Source organism: Mus musculus, chromosome 17, assembly GCF_000001635.26.
Source record: "Mus musculus strain C57BL/6J chromosome 17, GRCm38.p6 C57BL/6J".
Lineage (NCBI taxonomy): Eukaryota > Metazoa > Chordata > Mammalia > Rodentia > Muridae > Mus > Mus musculus.
The window spans coordinates 51,799,708-51,823,230 of NC_000083.6; the positions used below are offsets into that span (position 1 = coordinate 51,799,708).

General features: G+C 41.4%; 1 protein-coding gene across 15 annotated transcripts in view; it reads right to left on the bottom strand.

Moving 5' to 3' along the window:
• The window catches only part of Satb1 (special AT-rich sequence binding protein 1), a 97,104-nt gene that overhangs the window by 63,521 nt on the left and 10,060 nt on the right, over positions 1-23,523 (bottom strand). For 6 of the 15 annotated variants that reach the window (NM_001163632.1, NM_009122.2, NM_001163631.1 and 3 more), the window contains exons 2-5: positions 9,336-9,580; positions 5,490-5,666; positions 4,607-4,733; positions 3,724-3,847 (exon numbers count right to left, since the gene is read on the bottom strand). In NM_001163632.1, coding sequence (NP_001157104.1) covers positions 3,724-3,847; positions 4,607-4,733; positions 5,490-5,666; positions 9,336-9,546 — 639 coding nt within the window. In that variant the 5' untranslated portion in view covers positions 9,547-9,580. Of the gene's footprint in view, positions 1-3,723; positions 3,848-4,606; positions 4,734-5,489; positions 5,667-9,335; positions 12,805-23,523 lie in introns of those variants that run through there. The other 9 variants (NM_001357640.1, NM_001357637.1, NM_001357636.1 and 6 more) reach the window with 6 other exon arrangements.

The following is a 23,523-nucleotide window of genomic DNA, read 5'->3' on the forward strand; positions in this document are numbered from 1 at the left end:
TTAAAATCCCAAATTTCTTGAGATGCTGTCAGGAGAAGGAGAGCTGAAACACCACTTCTCAGGTGTGGCTTTCATAAACGGAATGTTCAAGCCTATTTCTATGTCTCTATGAATTGAAAATAAACATGACAATTCACATTCACTTTACATAGGACTTGGCTTAGGGCTATCTTTTCTCCAGGTTTAAAGAAAAACAAAATGAAATAGGAAATGTTCCCAATTCCTTTAAACTATGGAAACTGTGATGTGTGTGCGCACTTGCACACCAGCAAGTGTGATGGAGGAGGGGAGCTTAACAATCACGCACAAAGCAGACTGAAATAAAATCTCTCAGGATTATCTGACCTCAGCGTTTCTACAAAGAAACATTAATTAGGCAGAAGTAACAATTGACCTTTTACTTATGGAACCTTTAATGAAATAATCTGTTCTTTTACCAATGCATGTTTTTATCTAATGTTTGATTGAATTCCGTATCTAAACCTCTAGGGAAAACAAGCATCAAATCTAATGTTTTATTGTAAATCAAAATATTTACTTTTATAAGTCCCAATTTACATCCTAAATCCATAACCCTCAAAAGTTTCATGACAACAGGCTTTTTTGTTCCGGAATCAGACTGTTTTCTTCTCCGTAGCTGCCATTCAGCATGCAACAACCGACCTATCTAACCACATCCACTGAAAAACGCAAAGGCAACAACAAAGCATCCAATCTCAGATCTATAATGAGCTAAGCATTTTTAACATCCTAGAACATTTCACAAAAATAAACAAGCACGTGATGCGGAGAACTTAATAAACACATGTCACTCTGCTTGGGCAGATTTATGGCAGGAAAGAACTAACAGAAATAAAAGCCTGAGCTGTAAATCAAGCCACATTCCCACTTATGGAATCTCTCTGCAGCTGGAGAAACCCTTAGAAATATCAGAGTAAACAGGGTTGCATCAAAACCTAAGCACCCGTTGTAAAGAATCAACACCTATTTTTAATGTACCACTGGGCGAGAACACAGAGCAAATCAGTACCCAGAGCAGTAATTAACCGGCACCTTGACTTTAATCTAGAGGGGCACCAGTTCCCACACTGCTAAAGGAGGAACCAGGGGAAAGATCCCTTCTACATCTAAGATTCCAAGTTCAACTGGACATTGGCTTAGCACATATCAGTCAATCCTCCAAGTGCTGGAGGCAATTGCTGAGCACCCCAGGCAAGGACTGGGTCCTGGTAAGACTCACTCCCATTCCCTCCTTCCCTCTCCTGGTAATAGATGTTCAACTCAACATACTATTTAGAGATCCTGCAGCCATGCTTCTTACTGGAATGTTTTAACACATTAGGCAAACATGTAAGGTCCATACAGTGAAATATACCTATTAAATATTATGCTATATGTTCTCACGTAATCAATCAAAAATTGTATCCGAGGTGTGAACTTTAAAGCATCTCTGGATATCTTGGCTGCACTTTGAACATGAACGGTATTTATTTGCTAGGGATTTTCAACATACTATTTCTATCATCAAATATCAAGTACAAGAGAAAGGAGAGTTTTGCAAACTCCATGTATATTCTGGGTATATAGGTCTTAGGAAGCCTTTATCATTCATCTTTCCTAACTTTACCACAAAACCAAATGGGAAGTCGCTAATAATGCAAACATTCTGAATATCAAATTCATGGACTCATTCTAGAGAAATAATGATGATGTTGCAGAATATGAAATAACTTCATTTGGAGCCCAGTCTTTTCAAAATACTAATGTCAGGTACCTGCTGCTTCTGCTAACATATGCATGATTATTTCTAGAGATAGTTTTGGGAAAAGGAAGACTGCCATTGTAGCTGGGGTTGCAATTCCAGCCTAGGTCAGTCACTTAGCTATGGTGATGGGTCCTCTGGCTATGCAAGGCCATGTTTCTTTAGAAATTCACCAGCGTACCACTAGCTCCAAGACTAAGCCTTCGATTCCCTTTTGTCATTTGGCTTACTGTGATAACTGCCTAGGCTCAACTCATTTCTCATGGTAGCATTAAGCAAATCCATAATTAATGTACAAGCTACAAGAATATGGAGTTCATTGCCTCACTGGCTGAATGTGACTACACAATAACTACTTATACAGGTCCTCTTGTCCAGCTCATTGAATAGACCTCTAGTCTTTGCCTGAGCTGACTTCCAAAATCAGTAGGACAGTAGATCACATGAAGGTACAGGGTATTGCTGCATGGGGTATTTGGAATTCTTAGTAACAACACCATGGTTCATTCTAGGTCAGCCTTCCAATTTTCAAATGCTAATAACCAGGCAACATGCTCTCTGGAGTTGTCTTCACCACATGGTCCCAGAAGTAAGTTGCTCTGCTTCACTGTGCCATCAGACTGACTTAGCTATTGTAGATTCATTCAAATTACTTTTATTTTCTGGTTATAGATTCACATCCTCTCTATTTCAACAATGAGGAAAAGATAGCTGCTGATGGGATAAATGAATTTATTTAAAAAAAAAAAGTTTTGTCTCAAGAAAATGAACATTCAATAATACAGAGTGTCTGTGTAGTCTGTGGCTTTAGCTTGATCCAGAATTGCTCCTGTCTTAGAATTGCTAACTGAGATCAAAGCAGAACTGCAGGCCTCCAATGCAGCAAGGCTGAACACATGAACTACTGGGCAACAGCAGTGTAAAGTCCAAAGGCTTCCTCTTAAGGTACCCAGGAATGCTCAGGAGCCTTGCACAAAAACATACATGGAATGAATACTTGCTCTTCAGCATCATAAAGACAAGCTAGGAAAAACTAGTCACTCCAGAAATGCTTATGCAGAGTAATGCAAGTTCAAAGGACTGGCGGACTAATATTCAAAATTACATTTTAAACTTGAATTCAAAGAAAACTTTAAACGAGCACTCCAATTTTTTTACTGTAACCTTTAATGTCCTCAGCAGAGGTGAGGGTGCCGAGGAGTGATGATGCTGTACCATACTCTATGGTGACTATCAGCTGTGTCATCAGAAAGAATGTTTGGCTTTAAACTTGGCAAAAACCTAGAGTTTCCAGTCCTTTACCAAAAACTCATTCCAGAAAATGAAATTCAACAATAATAAATCTGTCTCATTTCAAGAAGAAAAGAATAGGAGTCCATTTTTAAAAAGTGAACTAATTCTTCAAAATTGGTTGTAAACTCCTAATGGGCAATAATTATGGACCTTTTGTTCCAGGAAAGAGATTTCTTATATTTATAATTAACATACATACATAATTTACAGTTATTTTCAGCAAACACTTTCTCATTTTGTGGTACTCGAGCAAGCACCCTACAACAGTAGCATGATCTTCCGCAGCCAGCGTTCGGAAGCTCTGCACAGGAACACTGATACTAGCACCCCATAACCCAAGTGAGAAGGGCCTGCCACTGAGTCCGCCTCAGAGAGGGCTCAGAGTATTCAGAAGTAAATCTAAGGATGAGCTGGCAGAGTACACTGTCTTCTGCCAGACTGCTTTTCCTAGGTACAGTCCCTACCCCACCAAGGGAGGAAGGACACCAAAACCTCTGCTTCAGAATAAGCCAGGCAGATTTTCAAAGGTCACCAGTGGTCAATCACTTAGCATTTTTAGCAAATTCTTGCTTCAGATACCAGTTGCTTGAAACCAGGGATCCCCATCAGACCTCAAGTGGTAGCTCGCCCATGATGTCTTATTATTTATGACACGCTCTGCTGAGTACCTGTGAAAGGGGGCACTCCTTGGCCAACGAACTCTGGTTCATATCTTTCAGTAAGTCCTTCAGAGCATTCCTTACTGTGGTGTGCGACCATTGTTCAGGAGGCAAGTCTTCTAGTTTAGGGCAACTATTTGAGACAGAGATTAGAAAGGGGATTATTACAGGATTGCATCCCGCTGCAGAACATTCCTTTAAGACAGACAGATTTCATTTTGCGCATCAAACAGATGCATCTGGAGATTGCTCTCGGTCTCCTGATTGTTCCGATTAGTTAATTACTTTATACAACACATCTGCTGTATCGATGCATGAATTATACATCAGCTGCCTGTGGTGGCTATTTTTTCATGTTACTTCTACCTTCCTGCTCTGATGCACTTGGGAAGACAATTTAAGGTGTGCTGCTTTCTCACAAGCCACGGTGAAAAGCGTTAACGTATTAACTGATTTCCTCCCATGACTCTGTTCATACGAATTAAAATGACAAAAAATACATATATAAATAAATAAGATCGTGGCAAAAGCGAATAAGGCATTCTTTCACAAAATGTACACAGATGGCACTGTTCATGATATGCAAAAATATTTTTTTCTTAAGTAAACTTTATGTAAAATGCCTTCTTGTAATGCATCATTTAATTGACTAAAAGTAAAAAGTCCTATCTTTTGATAGCACGCAGGGAAAAAAAAAACATAAATTTCGGGGGGAGGAAGTAAATTTTAAAGTCATATATTGAAGTTGGAGAAAATAACAGAAGGGGTAAAGTTACCAAATTAATTTGGATTAGCATGTCTCAAACGATGAGTAAATAAAAAATGCAAGCTGGCCAAAGCAGCTTTCCGTCCACACTGTAGGGAGGGAGACTATGTCCCTGCCTGGACTCACCTGTGTAACTGAATTTTGAGGGTGACCACATGATACACATCTTGAAGCATGTCTGCCACCGTGGCATCAGGGGCATCTGTCACATACGACAGTGGAACTGGATTCCACTTCCCAACCTGGATGAGCCCTAGTCCAGATAGAGAGGGGACATGCTTAGTGCTGGCTCTCAGGTCCAGCAAAAGACTGCTGCGCTCTTGTGCACTGCCCCCACCACAGCCAATAGTGTTACTTCTGTTCGAATGCTTCTCTTTCCCTCAAAAAGGCAGGTCAATGAAGATATTCACAGCCTAGCTTTCCAAATTGTGAAATTATGTAAATGACTATAGGGTTGTTTATTATTTTGGAAATAAATACCAATCAATAAAACCCATGCATCAGGCCACATTGTCCTAACTTACAGGAAGTTCTAATAAGACATAGCTGAACCGGTTCTAAATGGCTTTATGATTTAGATAAGATTCCCTATTGCAGTGGGAATCAGCATTGAAAAATACTTTACAGCCTATAAAACCATCAGAAACAGAATAAAAGAAACAGAACTAGATATTCAGTCATAAATGCAAATTGACTCTCAACAGTCCATCTGCTCAGATAGGCTCCTCACTTCCTTGTGGGTCCTCAGTGGAGCAGATTATTAAGGTCAATAAGCATCCTAATGATTCAGCTGAAGTAATTTAAAAAAAAAAATTTACCTCGACATTCCACATGAGCAAAATGTGTGTTAACTAAACCAAACTGAATTAAGCCAATTTTTAAAGCCACAGCCTATAAGGAACCAACATAAAACACAGGCTGTAGCTCTCTGAATAAAATGTTCCCTGCTTTGTCTGAGAGGCAAACAGGAGGACCAGCAACTTCCCAGCCCCACAAATGCATCCTTTACCTTTGGCTTGGGCAGCAGAGCTGTGTGAATAGCCTAGAGACAGCAACGCCATCTCTATCAGCTGGTTGAAAAGCATATCCTTTCTCACCAATACAAATTCCGCGTGCTCCTCCTTGCAATCATACTCAATGGCGTTTTCATAATGTTCCACCACGCAGAAAACTGGTAACATGGTTCCTATCAAAGAGACAGAGGAAAATATAGAAAACCAACAATCTTCAGAAACAGTCTGGAGGGAGGAAGACCTAAGCTATGAAACTAAATCTTCACCACAGTGAGAGGAGCCACAGAGCTTCCCAGGCAGTCTGGGGGGAGACACAGGCACACAGACAAACATGCAGTCATTTACTGTTTAAAAGTTGCACAGGAAAGACTTTAACTTCCTTTACGGTGTACCTGCTCATAAGGTAACGTGGCCTCGCCATTCATTTTAATAGTGCATCTTCCAAAATCAGTGAACGCAGAATTACTTTTCTGATCGAACAGTAATGCTGACGAGAGACAGATAAGTGTCTGGTCTGATTTGCTTTAACTGCTACGCAAACAGAACCCACTGCAGTTGTCTTCGAAGAGCCCACCTTCTTCCTGCATACACACTTCTGTTAATAACAAGCTTTACCTGCTTGCGCCCAAATTATCTGACTAGACAATGATTTTTCTGCCTGGTTTTCAGCATTTCCTCTAACTGGTTCCACAAAAGAAACACAAAACGTAACCACATCGGTGCTCATAGGCACTGTTTGAATGTACAGAACAAACAAAACAGAATACTTCTATCTATGACTACCCATTTCATCTATCCAGGAAAAAGCCATTGACAGCAGCCATAAGTCTTTAACGTTAACAATTTCTGCTGCAGTTAAATATGGTAAAAATGACAGAGTGTGAAAGGAAAGCTGGCCTTCCTGCGATCCAGGAGAGGCAGGCTCTGCGTGGGGTCTGCTGCTTCTCTGTTGGCACCCAGTCCAAGAGCTCAGTGACACAGGCCACAGGACTGTTGGGAAGGAGATTTGGCCCAGAAGCCGGAGTCCACCTGCAGTGGCACTCAAGGTATTAATGCAGTACGCTGTCAGACTTCCAACAGTTCCAGAAAAGGGTTAAAAACAGATGCATCTGAGCAGTACTGTGGCACACTGCCAGGAGAGTATCATCTTTAGCATAAATGATGACAAGGGTTACTTTAACAGGGCACCCAGGATCCCCAATTAGTTCCACAGTATCCCTGCCTGCGTCGGCTCTATACTCTGGACTTGTACTGGACTGGCAGAACCCTAACTTCTGAGGGTGTCAGCTGCCCATCCCCTGCTCTGAGGATCGGCATGACATTTCCCTACTGCCTGAGAGGCCCTTTACAAATCCTCTATTTGCTGGTTTCTGCTGAACAAAAGCCGGCCATAAAACAGCTCCATCTTTCCACATGTGTGTCTTCACCTAAGCTCTGCGAAACCATTCACAGGAGACTCCAGCTCTGACAATTAAACCAACCCCTTTAGGTTTACTTAGAAAAGCTCACAAACTCGTTGGGAAGTACCAGCAGGCTAGGCATGAAACACAAGCCGCAGAGCTTGCCAATATTCTTGTCATTCATTCAGCTGTTTTATACCAGAGAGAGAACCCGTCAGGGATCAGAAGAGAACTTGGGGAGACCGCAGCAAAAATAGCAATATGCAAACTGGTGATTTCTTCCTTGGCTTGAAGGTATTTTGGCAAAATCTCTTAAACAAATAAAAACACCCAACCCCTTTTTCTTAGTGCTTTCTCAGCTTAGCCACAATTTTTATCTAGCACCTGTCAAACAGAAACCAAGCACATGAAAAATAAGATTAAAAAAAATAATAAAAAAACAAAACCTCCCAAAAGACTTCTGATTTTTTTTTTTTTTTGCTGTTTGTTTTGAGCGCAGACCCTCCTAGAATTAAAATGTATTTCTTAGATATGTAATTTTGAATGCAATGCATTTCTTAAAGCATTTGAGGAGTGAGATGACCACACTCTAGCTCTTAGCTCCTTCTCCTCACTACTGATGTCTGAGGAGTTGGGGTTTGCAAGCCAAAATCACGTATACTGCATTTTCCTCTCATGGAATCAGAGGTGTCAAATAGCTTTTCAGACCTCTGCTCTATGAAATAAGTGAAACCTTTTCAAACCACTGAAACAGCCTGGATTGACTCTGTGTTTAATTGATCGAATTTAAAGGTGCCTTATAGATAATAAAGGTGGCTGCGATACGGTAGCAACAGGATCATCTAATTACAAATCCGGTGCTAGATCGTCTTGAGAACTGTCACGGTTGCCCTCCTGTTACTAGGAGTAATGTTAAACAGGAGCCTTCGCTGGACTGCCTGATTATTCAAGCTGGTGTTTGGCCAGACTTCCAACTACTGCAACTTCATAGCCTTCCTGCATTAGACAGGGAGCACTGGTCACTGCTGCAAGCTAAAAATACCACATGATTTAAACCTGAAGGCAGTCTTAGAGGCTTTTGCTGGAGGTTCATGAGCCTGTGTAAACAGCACGGCAGCCATAAGGAGCAGGGAAGTCTGTAGAATCCTTGTCTAAAACTGTCCTGGCATTAAAGTTTGCTGTGCAAATATCACATAATACCAGAGACAGCTGAAATCTCCTATTTAGGAATTTATGGAACTTGTGTGTTTGCAGGCGTCAGAAAGTCTTTTTTTATAGAGCCTCAGCACTACACAGTACAATATTAATGCACTCTGTTTGAAAAGCCATAATAAATTATATTTTTAATGCTCTTACCCTGGCTTAAAGATGCATACATTCTTGGCAAACAATCAATAAATAGGGTAATCATGAGTAGAGGCCAAAGAATTTGCTGAAGGGCTGTTTTTCCATTTTTAATAGATAAAGATCTAACAATACGGAGTGCTGTGTCTGTTTATTTCAGGATCAATATATTCTTTGTTTTCGCCAAACCAAGGAAAAAAATAAATGATTGTATGATAAATATGATAAATGTTATGCATCAAACACAATGAAATTCCTCGGCCTCCTAACTTTCTCTGCTTAGTATTCGTGCTGAGTAAAAGATGGCATTATTATTCTTTGCTTAGCAAATGCAGAAAAAATCTGAGTCCTACATGTTATTCAATGACAAAATAAAGACCCCTGTGAGGCATACAGGGTATTCCACACAGGACCTGACTTGTAGGGACAGCAATGTCTAACACAGGCAAAGTTGTAAAAACTTCATCCATTTAATATTGGTAGAAAAATCACTTGTTTGTATTTTTCCCCTTTACAAACTTGCCTAAATCTTCCTTTCCCTTTACCAAAAATACTCAAAATTAAAAACCAGAATCAGCAAATTGTTTTTAAAAAACAAACTGTTAAATAATAACTTTGCTCTTCAGAAAAATAAAAAGCACAGTAAATTACATCAGAAATCTTTGTTCTCATGTCAGGTCCATGTCCTGAAAATCCCCTTACAGTTAGTAATCTCAGGAAAAACCTATGGTGATTCTCAGACAAGCTCAGTCTCTTACCCAGGATCAGCTCAAACAGCAGCTACCTGCACACCCATAACTGCAGCAGTGTCGCCAAATGGACCTTGTCTAGACGAAGACCATGACACTGAACTCAGACTTTTTACTCTCCAAATATACCAGGGCCTCCAGTCTTAGGAAGAGAGAGGCACCACTCAAAACCAGCACACATGCTTTCAGAACCTGACTGACACCACAGCCCACAATGCCATTTAATTTCCCATCAGAAAGACACCTAGAAAGAGAATATGCCCAGCATGTTCCAGCCCTACACCTCCACACAGGGTGGCCTTGGGCAGACATCAAGCAGCTTTGCAGGATTTGATTGGCGAGTATTTACCTTTCCTAAGGTTGGTTTTCATGAGATGGCCCGAGTGTTTTAAAGGCACTCCCTGCATCTTTCCACCTGTGCTCCCAAGCCTTCCTCTTCCTAGAGGGCTCCCGTTCTGCTCCAGGCGGGCAATCTTGGCGGGTGGACCCTTCGGATCACTCACATTGTTAGACATTTCTGAATGTTCTTTCCCCTGAGTTGCCTCGTTCAAATGATCCATACTCAGTCACTGTCTTACAGATCACCTGCCAGAACTGGAAAAGAAGACGTTATCAGTGGGTGGAGGTCTATAGTTATGCCTGCCCCATACACGTCTCATCCCTAGACATTTCCCTCCACAAACACATCTGTGCAACTATGTAATGATCTAAAAGGCTGTGCTTCTATATAAATCAACAGAAGATTATGGAATCTGTACCAATGTACATGAATTAAAAAGTGATTTCTCATCTAAAACTAGGAGGAAAATGGGCTTACTTTCAGAACAAGGGTAATCACAAGATAAAAAGAAAATAAAAAATTACACTCATGTACTCTCAGTTTTAAAATTAAAAATCCATGACAAACTGATTATAATACATTTAATAAAGGACAGAAGGATTACCAGTGAAAAGACGAAGCTCATTAGAGGCTTACATTCTAACATACATTTCAATCTATGTTATGGACGGAAACCTCAGCAGAGCCCCACACACACCCAAATGCTTTTTAGCTTGCCACTTGGCTTATGAGCTAAGACAGCAAAAAGTTTTCTACTATCTAAGTTTCAAGAGTTCTGTGCTGTTAAAGATCAAGCCCCTGGTCAAACATGTGACTGGATCATGACACCCCCTAAGCACACCCCTAATGGTGTGAAGGGCTTCTTCAAATGGCTGAGGACTTTTAGCAAGACAACTTGTCTTTTGGAGTTAACATTTTATTTAGGTGTCCACTGCTAACTGGATGCTGCCAGTAATTTAAATAGGGAAAAAACCTGAATATATGAAGCTCACAAAAAAATACTAACAGTATTAGTATTGACAAAACACAGTCTCTAGTAATAAAAAGTAATTAGTATGCAAGGGAGTTGGCATCTAATAATTTCAGAAAAATGTTAATTTTCAGTTGTATTAAATATTAGAGTTCAATTCTGAATACTGTTCATAATAAAGCAATTGGTACAATAAACTGAAGTTACTTCTAAATTATAGTTTTAAATAGGGCTATGTCATAAACTTTCATCAGCCTTGAAGTATTGGTAATATTTGGGGAAGCCACAGAGACTATGACATCACTTTTTCCAACCGGCTAGTATTTTGAAGTATCTTATATACTTTTTAAAAATAATTGCCATACGCAAACTCTTTGGATCTGGATCAGCTGAGATCCAGTTTGTATTAGCATGGCTTTCCTGTATACATTTTTCTCTTGCTAAGTCCATCCTACTTTGCCCTATATGATCAAGTCATGGGAACAGGCATGCGATCTGGGGGCTTAAGGCAACCTTAAGAATGCCAATCCAAGAATTCCAAAGTTTGAGAAATAATAATAGTTACTTATCCTTGTACTCCAGGGTGACAAGCTAACAACTGAAGGTTTACCCTTGGTCGAGGGCCCATCTGTTTTTGGTTTTGAGGTTCATTAACAATAAACGCATCTTTTTAAAACTACTTTTTATCAAGATCACTCTTTCCCATTGTATTAAGCTGCAGTCTAAAGCCAAAATCAGAGTGACGACTATGAACTTATTTAAAACATTCTTTATGTTGCATGTGGATCACAATGCAAAGCTGATTTTTCTAAAACTGGTTGCCTTGCCCTAGAGCAGAAGACAAATTTTGAAACATAGGAATTGAACAGAAAAAAAAAAAAAAATTAACCCTTGAGAGGCAACTTATGAGAAAAAAGGGGGCGGGAATTCATAACAGCATCAAAGTTAATACTACAGAACATATTAGGTAATCACGAGGCTCAGCAGCACCATGAGCTGCACAAGGAAAGGATGGACTCCAACTTAAAGTATTGACTGTCAAAGCATCACATAGGGAAAAACTGTTTTTTGAATACACATCTAAAGCATCTACTAGACACTAAGTCATCCTCTAAAAGGTTTGCATTATAAAGCAAAATTACATGCACATAAAACACTCAATTTAATACTCCTTTAAACTCTATGCCAAGGCAAAAGTTCACCAAACCTGAGGTTTGAGCTGAATCCAGCCATTGCCAACAGGCCTCCCTGGACAACAGCTGGGTCTAACTGTGGTCTCAACCAAAGCTCAGCTCAGCTCAGGAGTCTGAGTTACATCTTTTAAAAGCCATTTTAGAGCAGTGTATGGATGGCACCCAGAAAGCAGGCTACTTGTCCCAAACCCCATTTCCCTGTCCATAAAATAAGACCACAGAAGATCTTTCCTGGACAGAGCTGATGAACTCCATCTCAGTAATTATTTCCTTTAAAAAGCAGGAAATAAACGCACGCAATTCTGATTTTAATTTTTTTTTATCTTTTTTCTCTTTTCTTTTCGTCGTGAGATCCTTTTCAAGAGTTCCTCTTAGGGTCCTTTCCTTGCCCGACAGAACCCCAGTAGCACATTTGAAGAGCCTGTGCCCTTATCCATTCCATATGGCCGGCACAATCCAGGCCAAGCTTTCACTGTGACCTTTTAAAGAGACAAAGAAACAAACTACTATCTAGCAACAGCAAAGCTGCAGTTTTACTGAGTGAAATTAGCAAAACCGACCTGAAACTCACCACTTCAAAACTTGACAGCATATAAATAACAAAACAAAGGAGATTTCCTTTGCAGCCGGGATTCTTGAAGTGAAGTTCAAGACTGGTGTTTTCTATGTCCTTTTTATTATTATTATTATTATTTAAAAAAAAAAAAGCAGCAGACCTGAAGGCGACTTCCCCTGAAATTGTATTATTTTCTCTTCCCTTACCCCCCGCCCCGCTAGGCGGGGGAAGGGCAAAAATAAACGTCTAGAAGAGTAGATATGGGAGGAGGGGGTAAAAGAAAAAGTCACAATTCGAATAACAGCATAGCTAGCTTGTAAAATGTCTAACCTCGGAGAAGGGGTTTGGGAGGGGAGGAGGGGAGAGTGGGAAGTAGGGAGGAGGGAGAAGGTAAAATTGATCTGACAAGTGATTCGTGGGGGGTGGGAGGGGGGAGTCGTAAAAACAAAGCGGAACCCGTTAGGAGCTGTACACTGGTGGTACTGGGGAGGTGGTGAGAGGAATCTCTTAAAAAGAAGGAAAAAAATCACTGCGGACAAGAACCCCAGAAAGGGTGGGGAGAGGAATTAAAAAAAAAAAAAGGTACCCTCGCCCCCTCCTCCCGCTGAGCTTCTGGGAGAGCGCGTAAAGTCGGCTTGGTGTCACCCTCACCAGACTCGTCCGAGACCCTGGAGCCTCGTGGAAAGGCCACCTCGCTTTCTTCCCAGCCACCCCCTCCCCCTCCCCAACAATCGCGACTGCGATTAACAAACCTTAAACTTTTTCCCCACCGCCTTGCACCCCCACTAAGGGTATCTAGCAGGGGCCTGAGAGGGTGAGGGGTAGAGGGTCGTGCCAAGAGCCCCGGGAAGGCACTAGGAGGCCACTTGGGAGGCCGGCGTCACCGACAACAACCCCGGGGACCCTCTCCCTGCCCATGGACGCGGGGACCCGGAGCGCCCGGGAGCATCGACGGGGAGGGAGGAGCAGGGGGGAGGGGGAGATCCGAGGGCAACCCCGCCGCCGCCTCCTCCTCGGCGGCCACTCGCTCCCCGCCCCCTCCCCCCAAAAGTCGCCAAGCTCTCACTCAGCCCGAGTCGGAGGTAAACAAGGAGGTCGACAATGGCAGTGAGACTTGGGGGCGCAGCCGCCGCCCGGAGGCCCCCCAAAACTGATGCAGAGTTGCGCGGAGGGCGGCGGGTGCCCGGCTGCAGGCGGGGTCCCCACGCGGGCGGCGAGGCCGGAGTCGCCGGCGGCCCGGGAGAGGCGCGCGGGGGTCTGCGCGCTCGTGTGAGCGTAGCTCCCCGGACGGCTGCCCGTCGCTCGCTCGCTCGCTCGCTCGTGTCCCCTCGCGGCCGCTCTGCCCCCATTAAACCAAGAGTTGACTCATCCCGGCCGCGGTGGCCGCTGCCGTGCCGCGCTGGGCTCCGCGCGTCCTCCCGGGCTGCAGCCCTCGCCGCCGCCGCTGCTGCCGCCGCCGCCGCTGTGGCTGCCGCTTCTTCCTCCTCCTCATTTTAATGCGAGGCACCGGCTGGCAGCGCAGCCTCCTCCCGGCCGCCCGCAGCCTGCTACCCCGGCGGGGCCGCCGCGTCCCGGGCGCGGGAGGGGGAGCGCGGGCGGCGGGGGCAGGGTGCGGGAGGGCCGGGAGGGACCGGGCTCAAAACCCGGGCTGGAGGGCCGGGATCGGGGGAGGGGCGGGGGCGGCGGCGGCGGCCCGGGAAGAGCTGAGTGGGGCGCGCGCTGGCGGCCGGGCGCGCGAGCATCCGTAATGAGCCGCGAGCGAGAGGCGGGCGGCCGGCCGAGTGTACACAATGCCCGGCGGCCGGGGGCGCGGGGAGGATATGGAGGCGCCCCGGGCAGGTGCGTGCGGGCAGCGCGGAGGAGGGGGACCCTGAGCCACCCCGGCGAGACGGGGGCGGGGGCATGCAGGTGTCACTTGAGGTGGACAAGCAGCAAGTCGAGGCTGGATGAAAGAGCCCCGTGTAGTGCCTGGGTAGTAGGGCAAGACAGGCGAAAAGCCTGGTGACGCTCGCCCTGGTACTTATTCTCAAAGGAATGTGGTCTCTTAAACTGCCAAGAGTGACATGCAGTAACAACTGAGTAAGGGCTTTGGGAACAAGTCAGAAACAGAGATACTCTGGACTTCTGAAACACGCGGCCCGTAGAGCTGGAGTTAAACTAAATTTGGGTCACTGGAAACACACACCTGACTTGCTATTACAAAGGAAAAGATGTCATCACTCTTAAAATACTTCACACCGGGCGAATATAGGAAAGTTTGGGTTAGTGAGTTCATCTGCTGTGGCAATAAGTACTTTTGTCGTCAGAAAAAGATCTCCAGTTACATTATTGGTCATTATTACACAGTATGACCTTCTTTAGGTAATTTTCTAAATACAGTCCACATAAAAATGAACACCGTGACATCTCATCTAAAATAAAAATGCATCTTTTAATCACTAAGGTTTGTCCCACCCGAAAGCAGTTCATCAAGCAAGAGCCAAGTGTTATATTTTGAAGAACTGTTTTTGAAGAATACAGTAGTAGGGGAAAGATGTGTAGAACTGAAAAACACTGTGATACACTTTTTTTTTTTAAAGCAACAAGTTAGGACAACCGCAGAGATAAGGACGAGATATGCAAATGAAGCTCTTTAAAGCGACCAATACACTCTCAGGCACACTGTTTACACTAGAAATCTAAAAAAAAGCAGAAGGTAAAGTAGGAGAAATTACTGCCTCCTGGGGTGGGGTAGGGGGTGCAAGTTTAGGAGGAGCACAAAGAAAATAGATTGCTCCAAGAGTACCCAGGTTCGACCACAAACCGGAAAGGTTAGTCAAAATTGAGGAAGGCAACAGTGAATCTTGGCACCAAAGCCTTGAGAAATGAAAAAAAAAAAAAAAAACAGCATGTGATAGCAAGGCAGAAACATACCATCCAAAACAGAGGAAGTTTAAACCACCTTCGCCACAAAGACTAAGAGTACATTTTTTTAAAGTTGAAATGTGTGGGAAATGTGGAGGCTATTTACAGTATAATAATCAATAAGGAAAATACAAATACAGCCAAATATAGCACTTGCGTGGGAGTCTGTATTGTGACTAGAGGGCTAAACTTATTTTGAAAGATATTTGATATTTAAAAGAACAAACATGATTATCTTGATAAGAACAATGATGTTTTTCAATAGGATACATTAAACTTTCAGTCTCCAGTGTGGATAACTGAATAGTCCTTCAAATTGGTAATGCCTGACATGTTTCCCTGAAACCTGACCTTTCTTAGTAGGAACAGTGTGTTCTAGTGTCATGCTGGATGCATTAAGAAACAATAATAAAAAGAGAGAGAGAAAAAAAAATTATACAGGCCTATAAAGACAGCAATATGTCACTTACTAATGCAACTCAACTTCAATTGAATTCTTAGAAAAAAAAAAGAAGGAGCAGACTAGCTAGCTGTTGGTCAAGACAAATTCTGAGCTAAAAAACAACACTAAAAACAAACAAAAAAAAAAGGTTTCTGAGATGTCGTATTACAAGGGAATGAAAATACTATGTTTCTCCAATAATTTTACACAAATAAATATGACAAAATGCCTCCTGATTGCCTCAGTCTCCCAAGGACCTGATCCATGCTGAGCTGACGTAACCTGGGAAATTTTAATCTTAACAGCACCTTTTACTCAGGAACCACAACCTATTCATAAACAAAAATCATGAAAGTATGGAATAAAGACTAACTAACATGGCCTTGGGGGAATGGTAGAATGAATGAGCATAATGGCATATAATAATGACTTTATTATAAAGAGTAACAGTATAGGAAAGTCATCAACCTATTAGTCATAGACATATCATCTTTTTCCTAAAGCAATTATTTTCTTAAAGAATAAAGTATATGTCTTAAAAAATGGCCTGGGGAGAATGGCATACAGGCTGAGACCTAGTGATGGGCTGTACTACTATATATGCTCAGGAGTGTGTGTGTGTGTGTGTGTGTGTGTGTGTGTAATCTTCCTCTTTAGTAAACTCACTATAGGTACTAAGTAATAATTGGTAAAATTCAATCAAAATAATAAGAAAAAAAAGGAAATTATATCACCTTCCAAGATCTATGCAATTATAATTGGTCCTGTTGGAGGCAAAAATACTACCTAATTCTACAGGGACAGCTTATCTTTAGCCAAAAAGATTCAAGCAATTGTTGAAGAAAAGTTAAAATAAGGTTTATAAATCTTGCTATCCAACTGGAGAATTTCAGCAGCAGCCTAAGACCTGCAGCCCCAGTGCATGTACTATTCAGCACGTGGATACCATCAAAACAGTGTGTCAATAGTCTCTCCCATGCAAAAAGGCAGACGAACCTCATACACAAAGGAAAGGAGCATGAAGTAGCATAACAAATACACAAGATTTTTAAAAACTTCATGAAAGGACTGCTGCATGCCTCAGATGTTCTCCGAAGGTGTTAAGACACATTTAGAGTTGTGAATGGTGTATATAGTCTTAATAAACAGAGAAGGCATTTAGACCCTGAATGCTTTCAGATACTGCAGTTCCCCTGGTGACTGTTAATGAAGCAGCCACTCACCAGCATAATGCTTTCTACGGACATGGTTTGCCTTGGTTTATCTTTTTAAATTCAAATACAGTTGGCTGTCTCCACTCAAAGCAGTTCCATCTATGCAACGCGTTGCTTTCTGTCATGTCAACTCTTTGTTTTTTGGCTTTGGCTGCACATGGTGTCTTCTATGTATGAGTTTTTGGGGACATGGTCTGTGTTGGGCATATAAGGATGTCTATTCCAGGCCATATGTTTTGCTGTTATGCGTCTCATTTTGTCTGTCTGGGATGTCAGTACTGATTTCTACATGTTTCTTGAATGGACCAAACACCACTTTGCTAGTGCCAGGTGGGAAAGGGTGGGGCTGCAGCCCAAACAACTTCATCAAAACATATTTTCATGAGGAAATGCAATATCCTGTAAATATTTGCAGCATCTTATCTCATATTATCTATGACCAACATCATGGCAACTGCTTACAGTTTAAGAAAGCAGCTACTTGCTCAAGTTCGTAAGTTTGAAGTCTATGTCTTAAATGTAGCTTAATAAGGTACCTGCCTTTGGAGGTCACGGCAGAGCATATACTGACTTACTCTGCTATCTGTGGCTTCTGTAGCCAACTTGACCCAGTCTTGAACATGAAATTCAAGTGCACTGCCTCATAATTTCCCTTACTAAAGTCCTTGACTAATCCTACAACAAGTTATGGGTCCTAGTATTTCTCAAAATTAGTATTTGTAACAGTCATCACCTAACCACCTGAGTGATTATTAGTGAAGTAAACATATCCCTTATCAGACTGCAAGTCCTTTGAGTGCAGAAGTCTCCACTAGTTACCATTGATCAAGAACTGGTTGCAGTATTCTTGCAATATCTGCATTATGACTGCATAGAGAGGAGCAAGGAGTCCTCCGTGTCCTTTGCAGCCAGTCTTCACCATTAACTGCACTGACAGGACTTTCTAAGTACTGCAGGAGCTAGGAAGCAGGAATAGTGCAGAAGATGGTTACATCACTTAATTTTCAATGAATTAACATTACATAAAATTTACAAGTTCGTTCCTTCATCCCACTTCAAGTGTCCCATGGTCCCCATGTGGCTAGCATCTCACATAATGGCACAGTGGAGATTATATATAACACTTCCCCATTACAGAAAGTCCTTCTGGAGAGCATTTACTTAAAGAACGCCTGTAAAAGATGACTGAGGCCAGGATCCCATCAGAAGGAGGCTCAGAGGTGCTGAAAGGTGGCTTTCAGACGTTCTAATGATGTCTGAATGGAAATCATTTTCCATTTTAAAATTAACCCAAAGATCTGTAATGTTACATGGGATGACACTAGTGTACCACTGAATACAAATTTAAGATGGCTTTCCAGACATGTCTGTACTTGGGAGGGTCCTGTAATACATTTGGAACAATATGCAATGACTACATATGCGGTTTGCTGTGAGTACTTTAATACCATAGACACACAGCCATTCCACCCTTACTCCAGCTTCCTGTGATGCTAACACAAACCCCCTTAGCCATGGAGTTTTGTAATGTAGCTACTTAAACTGAGAGAGTATCTAGCTACTGAAACCTGGTACAGTATGCTCCAGAAAAAAAAAAAAATGTTAAAGGCTGGAAAAGTTTGCAGGAGAGAGCAAAATATAATAATGATCAAGCCCAAGATTTCAATCATCTTGGGATTTTCTCTACCCAAGGAAGCTGGGTTTCAGTTATAGCCAGACGGATAGTGATCAAAAGATGCCCCCCTCCCCCCAGTTGGATGTAAATTCTCAAAGGTAACTTGTGATATGTTCTCAGCAAGTCAGTATCACAGCAGTACTAGCTAGCGATCATGGCTGGCAAGTCAGCAAGGCCTTTACATCCAACAAAAAGGAATTTCACTACCAAGGATCTATTGAACAGATTTTTTTTTCAGAGCTACCTTTCCTTTTATAGACATTAATATAAGTCTTTTATAAAGCATAGTGGAAATAACTTCATCAAAATTAGTATTTCTATCTAGGCCCGTATCTAAAACTAAGATCAGTAAAGATTCCTGCAGTTGCCACTGAGCCTACCAAGTATAGGACCACCATTCTGCTTTTGTTTCCAGATGCCTGGTTTGATTTTATGGCTCTTGGAATGAACTTCAGGCTCCTTTTCTCTTCGGACCCTTCAGCTACCCCCTTTAATAAACAGCTTAGTTTAGCCTTACTGTCCAAAACCTGGTAACTGCATAGAAAAAAAAAATTACTATGACTATGGGTATGGCTATGGCTAATGCTAAGGCCTAGCTGTGGCTACGGCTATAGCTATGTCTAAGGCTATGGCTATGGCTTAGGCTGTGGCTATGGCTACAGCTATGTCTAAGGCTATGGCTATGGCTTAGGCTGTGGCTATGGCTACAGCTATGTCTAAGGCTAAGGCTATGGCTTAGGCTGTGGCTATGGCTACAACTATGTCTAAGGCTAAGGCTAAGGTGTCTTAGGGTTTCTATTCCTGCACAAACATCACGACCAAGAAGCAAGTTGGGGAGGAAAGGGTTTATTCAGCTTACACTTCCACATTGCTGTTCATCATGAAGGAAGTCAGGACTGAAACTCAAACAGGTCAGGAAGCAGGCACTGATGCAGAGGCCATGGAGGGAATGTTTCTTACTGGCTTGCTTTCCATGGCTTGCTCAGCCTGCTCTCTTATAGAACCCAAGATGACCAGCCCAGAGCACTAATTGAGAAAATGCCTTACAGCTGGATCTCATGGAGGCATTTCCCCAACTGAAGCTCCTTTCTCTGTAATAACTCCAGCTGTGTCAAGTTGACACAAAACTAGCCAACACATACGGCTACGACTTTTTTCCCTTCCCCTGTTCTATCACACTATGCATTCTACCATCTTTGTGCCATTCTTGTTCTGTACTGGTACCTCCAAATTGCAAGGTTTAGAACATCCTAAAATGTATCACATGTTTGTATATCCCTGACACCACAGGAGGAAATCCCAGAACTGTTTGCAGGAAGGACTTAGGGCTTAAGAATCTTAGGAAGGAAAGACAAGTATGGATACCCAGCTTACTGCAATTGAATAGTTGAAGATGTGTGAGCTAGGCAGTGTTTTTAAGGTTCACAGGATGTCTCTGCTAAGTGATCAGGTCTGATACACTCTAGTGTAGGCAGTATTTGGGAGACAGGGACTCGAACAGACCCACTAGGATACCCCTGAACTGAAGTTTTTAACCTAATCCCAGGGACACATAGCAAGGCAGGTTTGTTGCAGGGACCAGAAGTGAGTGTTCCAAAACTCAAGGAGTAGTTGTGTAGGCATTTGTTTGAAACAGACAGATAAGGGGGTAGGAACAGGGTATTAGATCCCTGAGTTGGTAAAAAGGGGTATGCTGTCCAAGGAACCATGATAAATTAGCATTTGGGCACTTGTTTGAGATTTACTGGGGTGCCAAAAATCCTATGCAGGTATGTGATTTATCATCGCAGACATAAGCGACTAACCACAAAATTACACATGGAAGCTCAGTTCTGCAACCAGTCTATTATTTACTGGAGCCAGAACTATCCAAGTTTCCTCTACACCCACCCCCTTTTTTTCCAACACAGTTGAATATGATTTTTATTTTCCCTCCCCTCTTAACCACTATTTAACCTTGAGTGAGCTTTTCTAATACTTGAAAACGTATCTTTTTCTTTTTCTTTTCCATCCTGTCACTGCATTTGAGCAGAACCAAAGTGCTCAAACTGTACATGCCCTGGATGCCTTGACAATAACTGAGGGACACTTCAACCTTGATTAGGAGGGCAGGACTCTTGGGAAGCTGGAAGGATTCTAACTCTTATGAATTCCGACAGCCCTTCCCAGCCTTTCACCAAGATATACCAATCAGACTTCCTTAGAGATATGAATATTATTATTATTATGAATATTATTATTATTAGTGTTTTCTGGTTTAGTTGCAAAGGTAAAGAGTTTAGTTGCAAGGATAAAGACCCAAATAACTAGTCCAAATAATGTCTGTGGAGACATCTGCCAAAAGCAGTATCTGGTACTGTACTGCCATGAGCAAACATCACAGAACACTTAAGCAAAGGAAAGCCACAACCTGGGACAAATTCTTCTCAGCTAGAAAATGATTCAACCTCATTTTAATGCTTGAAATTTGATGAAGCAAAAGTAGAGGTTAGTTCAAAGGGGTTGATGAAAGAATTCAGAAGAGCGGGTGGTGACAGCTGTTTATATCGGTGTAAATACAATCAATGCCACAGAATTGTACCCTCCATATCATCAAAATGGCATGTTTTAGGTTAGATATTTACCACAGGAAACAAAATTTAAACAAAATAGCAGAGCTATCAGCTGTTTCTAAGTACAGAAGAAATATATTGTCATTAACATATCATGCCAAGCCTCAGAGAGACAGCGAGCTCCAAGACACTGGACAAGCCATCCCTGTACCAACTTCCTAGGGTTTTGTCCTTACCTGCCAACAGCCACAGTCCAGTCAGTTACAGACAATTGATTCATAGGATGAGTGTCGAACCCAAAAGATAATTAGCTTGAGTTGGTAATCACCAACCAATCTCTCTCACCCTTTCTGAAGGTCTTCCAAATGCAAGAAGATAGTTTGTTCTCTTTAACATTAACTCAACACAAAGCCTTAGCAAAGGAGGAAGAGAGGAGAGAGACTGAAACAAATGAGAACAGTCAGTCCAAATAATCTTTGTGTATCCTTTTGAAAAGCATAATGATTACATTCACAAAATAGTACATCTTCCTTCAACCGCTCAAGTAGAAAAGCATCTGAGAGGTTGGCATGAATGTAATAATAATCTATAAATTGTCTGCATGTGATGAGTTTAGACTCTATTGTTTAAAAAAAAAACAAAGTTCTTAAATCTGAATTTAATTAACTTCAACTGTAGGCAGTTACTTCTCTGGTAGGGATCTGGATCAAGGTAGTTAACTTCTAATCCAACAATTACGAACATTCTTTCCTGTGCTATGCTATCCTAGATAGAGTGTCATATCATCTATTTCTGGTGATCTTACATTATAGATTTTTATATTAATGGTGGAATTTTTAATGAACTGGAAATTATCTTATACATTATATTTTACTCAAGTTCATATTTATATAGGTGTGTTTTTCTGATGTGCATGACTAAGGAATATTAATATGTTGTAAACCTAAAGATATATTTATAGATAAAAGCATTAATTATTATAAATAGCTTTACAGTATAGCTACAGGCCTAGTTACCTGTCTTGAAGATGCCTCTTTATTAACATGTTTATTGTGAAGCTTAATTCATTAGATAAGTAACATGGACTATAAATTTACATGTAAATTTCTGGCTGGTAAGAAGCAAAAAGTTTATAAATAATACTACACTATAACTTTTTAAAAAAGAACTAGAGAGCCTTGAGGCTATTTTTTAATCATTTATTTTTACTTTGCAAAACACTTTTTTCATTTGTATTTTTTATATATAAACACATGTGGGAGACAAACAGCTTATTTGTAAACACCTCTGATGGGGACCAGCTTGTAACTGTCTGGAGATTAAGCTGCTTGTCGGATGGTCAGTACCAACTCTTCTCCAGTGACTTCTACAGTAGAAGCGAAGCTTGGTAGTCACGGCACACTGGATAAGGATGAGCCTTCTCATCTCTCCTTGGGTAAATTAGGCCCTTGAAACCAAGCCTTGAGTTCACTTTGTATGAAGGGAATTTATCACTAAAGATTCACAAAGCTTTAAACAAATGTATCTCTGAGGCTGGGAAGGGCCACAGCTTAGGATATAAAACTAACTCTTGTGGTATTCATAATGAATTTGAAAAGCTCAATGGCTTGGCCTATATCCAAGTATATATAAACATCATGCATGTATGTGTATGTGCATATTTGTGTGTGTGCGCGTGTGTGTGTGTGTATACATATATACACACAAGTGAATATATTGGGCATATGGTATAACATGATAAATGTACAGTTAACACTTGCATAACATGCAAGAATGGATTACTCAATTAAAAAGTGGAGCACCACTGTTTTCATCAGAAACCCTTTAAAAACAACAGTTATTGTAATACCCTATTATTAAGCAACTCCCCACAGAAAGAGTATCTGATACAGTAGAAGAGCAACTAGGTGTGGGTCTTCCTTCCCACCCGACTATCCAGCTGAGTGGCCATTAGCTAAACATGGTTCCACAGAAATAAAACAAAGGGACAGAAGCAGATGTTTAGGGACAGATCAAGGTGTCTCTGCCTTTACATTTGATGTAAAAACTATGTTCACTTTAAAAGGGAAATAAAGACACAAGGAAATGTCGCACATGCTATATTAGATGTTTATCTATATATAAGAGACAGGTGTCAAACAAACAAATTAAAAAAATAAAAAACACTAAGGCATAGAGAAACTTTAACTCACCAGATTCCATCTGTTACATTTGAATTCATGCATAATTGATTATCCATGACTGGTAAGTTCTTTTCTCAGTAGCCGTCCACAGTTTTCTAAACATTATGTATTAAATCACTACTAAAGTAGAAGGCATTTCAGAAACAGCAAGGCAGAATAGGAATATTTTAAATGAAAAATTACATGCTGGTTAATAATAATACAGCTGACCTATGTTTAAGGGAGAGAAATTTTAATCATGTGCATATTAAATATTAATAACCTATTCTGTTATTGTTATAATAAGGTTAAGTAGGCGTCTCCATGCTTAAGGAAAGCGAGAGAAGGAGAAACACATAATAGTACAAAAGATACAGAGATGAGAGACAGACATAAGGAAAATGTGTCAATAATAAACAAGAGGAAATGAGAAAGAAGGAGAGGATGAAGGTAGAGGCTAATCTCTATGTGTCATTATGACTGCCAGAGTACTGGCAAAGAAGCAGCATCCTTTTATTTCAATTTTAAT